The sequence below is a fragment of the Lipotes vexillifer genome, unplaced genomic scaffold, assembly GCF_000442215.2.
Source record: "Lipotes vexillifer unplaced genomic scaffold, Lipotes_vexillifer_v1.1 scaffold682, whole genome shotgun sequence".
Lineage (NCBI taxonomy): Eukaryota > Metazoa > Chordata > Mammalia > Artiodactyla > Lipotidae > Lipotes > Lipotes vexillifer.
In genome coordinates, this window is record NW_006785962.1 from 91,215 (window position 1) to 96,612 (window position 5,398).

The 5,398-nt window shown below is 33.0% G+C and overlaps 1 protein-coding gene across 4 annotated transcripts in view; it reads left to right on the plus strand.

Annotated features, from left to right (window-relative positions):
• LOC103087476 (cysteine-rich hydrophobic domain 1 protein) overlaps window positions 1-5,398 on the plus strand; it is a 36,004-nt gene that overhangs the window by 11,164 nt on the left and 19,442 nt on the right. For all 4 annotated transcript variants that reach the window (XM_007458343.1, XM_007458345.1, XM_007458344.1 and 1 more), the window contains one exon: window positions 49-103. In XM_007458343.1, coding sequence (XP_007458405.1) covers window positions 49-103 — 55 coding nt within the window. The remainder of the gene's footprint in view (window positions 1-48; window positions 104-5,398) is intronic.

The window sequence follows — 5,398 nt, forward strand, 5'->3', positions numbered from 1 at the left end:
GTTAAATATGCTGGGTAGAATATATTTTGTTCTGTCTTTGTTTTTAAGGTTTGGCTTGAGCAACAAGTTTGATACTGAATTTCCCTCAGTTCTAACAGGGAAGGTAAGTGAGAGTTTGCATTGAACTTTTCAATTCTAAAAGCATTGTTTTATGGCTTATTTAGTGTTATGACAAGTGCTTTGACTCACTGTAATGAAGTCTGATAATAAGAGGTCAGGGTAATTGGAGGCTATGTTGTTAGTGACTGAAAGCTGTCTCCATGACTACTAGCATATGACCAGTTATTTTGTTCATGTCCATTAATGCCAGCCATTACTTACTTATCTGTTCAGTTCTTCCAGTTTTGCCTTTTTTCTCAGCACTGGTAGCTATAATTGTTTTCATTTAGGTCAGTAATTTCCAATGATTTTAGAGTTAACGACGTTATCAGTGTTCAACTTTATATCACTCTATGAATTTTAGTGTCCTGTGATGTGATTTGTTATATATCAAAAAATCAAATTTTTGGTTGGACATTTTTCTGTCATTTAGATAGCCTGAGCTTCTACAATTGGATTCACTGCAATAAATTGTTATTACCTTTTTGTTTCCTGGTTCCTCTACACCCAGTAGTATCTTCTAGCATCGAGGCTCAATATTCAAAGACTTCCTAGGATTCAAAACTGTTTGGAAAATCCTCTTACAACAGTAATGCTAACTTCTAAACCCAAAGGAAAAAGCTCTGACTAAGGCAAAAAGAATATATAAAACTCCTAGTGTATTATCAGGTACTTATTAGCTTCACAATGTAAGTTTGTGGTTGTTATTGATAATTCTTCATCAGTATATCCCAGTTTCACCCTGATTGTTTTTCCAATTTTCTCTACTCACCAGCTTTCAATTTTAATTGCTTTTGCTACTTTAACCTTCTTCATCTGAGTAATTGTTTGTTCTCGGTCCCATCAATAATTTGTTCTCTTTGACTGTTGACCTTTTCTGTCTCTCCTGATATATAATGTCAAATCATTCCATATAGTACTAAACAAGTGGTGATAGTCCCTAGGTAAGTGAACATTAGAAAATATGTGGCCATTTATCTCTTTAGGATACAAAGAGCCCTTTGGTTTGAGATTTTGGCCTCACTCTCTAGTATGTTCTACCTTCCTATCCTGATCATTTAGAATTATTCACCAATTTAAGCAGCAGTTCAGATTTAGATTTGTTTTATATGAATTAATCATAAATGTTTTTTCCAAGGGAAAAAATAGCTATGGAAAAAAATCTCTTGAATAGTAATTTGTCTGTGGAAAGATGGCAAATTCAATATTAAAATTAAAGAGAATGTGAATTAAAGCGTCTCCAGTGGAAAACTTGTTCTTTATGTTTCCCTTGATGCTGCTGCATGTGTTGTCTGGGCAGTTACATCCAGCTTTATTATTGGCTTAGTTAAAAAAAACGTTTGAATTACAAATACAAGTAACCCTAGAAAATGAATAATCAAAAAATATGTCAGAGAATAGAGTTCCCAGGTGTAAGAATTATCCATCTTTGAAATTGGCCACTTTTTTTTTTTTTTTTTTTTGGCGGTACGCGGGCCTCTCACTGTTGTGGCGGGCCTCTCACTGCCGCGGCCTCTCCCGCTGCGGAGCACAGGCTCCGGACGCGCAGGCCCAGCGGCCATGGCCCACGGGCCCAGCCGCTCCGCGGCACGTGGGATCCTCCCGGACCGGGGCACGAACCCGCGTCCCCTGCACCGGCAAGCGGACTCCCAACCACTGCGCCACCAGGGAAGCCCTGAAATTGGCCACTTTTATGTGCTCGAGGAATCTTCAGAATATTTCCTCACACCTCTTCATTTCTTTCCAAGCCTTCTAAAACTAGAAATTCCACCAGCACAAAAGATAGTCATTTTTTAGACTAGGGAAGTAGGAATATTAAGCTGCCTTTGGTATGCATTCACACAACCTAGATGATCTGGATATGAACTGTTCTTAAAGATATCCATTCTTTTCAGGTGACCGTTTTCATAACACATAATGATTGGATATTTATTCTAGTGTGCATTATTTAAATGCACAAAATTTCTCATAAATTGAATGAGGCATAAATGATACAGTGATGTTTTTCCTAGTTTAGTGATGAAAAAAACTAAAAAGAATTCTGAAAGTCTGATTTTTTTTCAAAGTCACATGATGACTTTATTTTCTCTTTATTTATTTTCTCTTTAATGAGATGATTTTTCTCCGGTAGGCACTATTTCATTTGTATAGGTTATTTTGGATTATCAAAATGCATCTCTGATAACTGGGGACTCGAGAGGCAAAAAAGAATTTGCATGTTTCAGAAAAAAACTAAAAGAAAAAAAAGGTTTGAATTCCAGACTTAGCAGCAGTGTAAGTATATTTCAAAATGAATAAATGCAGTAGGTAAAATAGAAAAATAAATCTGCATTTTACAAAACCAGTATTCCAGCATGAGTGGAATTCTATATAGCATTTATGCCTAAACTAAGCAAAATTGTGGAGTGAATTCTGAAAACCTCAAAAGCCATTTTGTTAAGCTCTGTGGCTCAGTATTAATTTTGTGCTTCTTATGTATTAATGCTTTTAATATAAATAAAAAGATAATCTTTTATATTAAGGAAAGATTGTTTCCTCCTTTCGCTGAAGATAAGTCCTCCTGTCGTGATAGGACATATCAAACAGGTGTATACATACAGATTCTGGTGACCAGAAAATGAAAGAACCACAAAACTTCAGAAAAGAAATAAAAGCTTCCGGCCCTCAGCTTGAAACAATTAAATGGTGTTACAGGGAGATTAGTGTGCAGTGTTGGGAACCATAAACCATAAAATCCACCTTTACTATTGCGATCCAGTATGACAAGTGATTGATTGGGTTGTGTTCCCCATGATTGAAGGAGGCAAATCAGTCCTGCTGGGTTTTGCTTAGATTTTCTTCTGTTTGCAAAGTCTCTTGCATCCTGTTATAAAATATTATGACCCTTTCCCCCACCTTTATGATGTGGCTTTCTTTTTTCTTTCTAAGAAAGTCAAAAGGAATTAAATGTTTCTTTACAACCTGCCATTCAGCTACAAAGTAAAGGGCTTCCATCTAACCTTCATTACTAGAAATACTCAATTATATGGAAATAAATGAGTAAAATGTTATTAACTCTGATTCCACACAGTTAACTAAACATTTCTTTCACATTGTTTAAAATCGGGAGTTAACCAATTCTCATTTCCTATGCCTTTATCTCTGTTTTATGACTTTTACTGTTATTCAAATACAGATTTTTTTTTCAAAGACAATTCTGGCTTCCTTTTAAAGTCAAAATGAAGATTTCAGTTTATTCTTTGAAATTCTAGTAAAAGTTTTCTTTTCAATATGTTTCTGTTATGACTTCAAAAAATTTGAATTCTCATTTTTAGTAACTTGAATGTTTTAGTTTTTAATTTGTCCATAGTAAGAGAGTACAAACTGTGAATATTATATGTTAAAAGTGGAAAGTATTGGTGGAGAAGAAGGAAAATTGCCACATTTTAGAAATGCTTTTGTTAATTCATTTCCAGAAGCATGTAATGAAAGATAAATCTTATAACAAATTTTATATACCTTGGCATATAATTTACTTCATTCACAGTGTTTTAAACAAAAATCAAATTTTACATTTTGGATTGATTCATTTCTGACTTTAGCCTCATTCTTTACTTTTTCTCGCCTGTGCTTACATGCTTTTAAATAAAAGTTTTTAAAAAAATTTTTACTTTTTAAACATAAATTTAAATTCTAATTACAAGCACTTAAATTTGTAAATGGACAGATTTAATAATTTTATGAGTTTATATCAAAATTTGCCATATTTAAAAAATGTATTAGTGTTTCTGGATACACAGTTTAAAGAAAATTGATAATAATGTTATATTACAGATTACAGCTAAATATATAAATATATTTTCCTTATTTTAACTTCCATTTGCTTGCTCAGTGGCTCACTAGGAAAAAAGAAGTTGAATATCACTCTTTGAGAGGTAAATTTTAAGATAGCAACTTAGTACCTTGATTTTACAAAGAATGTCTTTTCTCTTAAGAATTGAAAAGCATTAAATTTGCATTCAAAATGTAGCAGTTTATCCTTTTGTTTATAATAGACTGTGTAGCAAAGCTGTGGAGTATTAAGTTACCTGATACAAACCTTCAGGTGATACTCGATGCAAAAAAGAGCTTTGCTTTTCTTTCTCCAAATCTAGTCAGATACAATTCACTGACTTCCTTTCTCAAAGCATTCTAGTTAGGAGGTCCTTTCTAAGGTGTAATTTCCATTCCCTGTGAGGTATGTAATAGAAAAATTATTTATTTCATTTTATAGATGGGAGACTAAAACTCACAAAAATTAAATGAACTCACCTAGGACTTTTTATAACTAACAAGAGACTAGAATCTAGATCTTGACTTGTTGTCTTAATGTGCTTAGCCTGTTGGCGTTTTCTATTTTCAATTATAAGCCATGGTTCTCTGAATTTACTTTCATATTTACTCCAGATATTTAGTCATTTATTTGGAATTCTTTTCACTCAGTGATTGTCTTTAGGTCATATTGGAGAATGAAATCAGTTTAGTTTCCTCCTGTAAATACAGTTTTGAGCCTTACAATTTCACAACTTGTTAACATATTAGGAAGAAAATCTAATTTATAGGTTAAGCGATTAACATTATTGGGTGGCATGAACAATTCTAATAAAGCTAGTATAATTATTTAATGTTTAAATCATGATGGTGCTGAATTCTGTGGTCATGTATCTTTCTAACGTCTGCTAATAGGTATGTATTGTAGTATTGATTCTAAGACATGTTTATTAAAAGACAAAAATGTAATAAATTGATTCCTCTAATACAGTTTTTACTTGGAAGAGTTATAAAGCTCTGTATTTTTGATACCAAACATGCTAGTGGGGTTTTTATTTTACAGCAGCTTATTTTTCCTAGCAATTTCATAATTTTTGCTTGCACAACCAGATGGCAGAATTTTTTTCCCATAGATTTTACAGTGTGACAGCTTTCTAAATGAAAGGGAATCATTTTTGTGATCCAGAAATGTGATTTCACTGAAAGCAAACTATTTTTAGTATACCTTTGAATTGTATAACCTTCAAGCAGAGTTTTTTGTATAAATCTAATTATGCCTGTCATGCTCTTGCCTTTGAACTGACTTTGTCATTGTTTACAGAGAGGCACAAGCAGCCACTTCCAGGAATGGAGGTAGTAATTAAAAATATTAAATTTGTGTATTTAAGGATCTCTGAACTTCTAAAATTTATAGCAGCTATGAGTCCATTTTATGCTAATATTAAGACTGTTTTTTGAATGTGATCACTCCTCACTGTCTTTTGTTAGTGTAGCTTTTCCCTAAAAACAA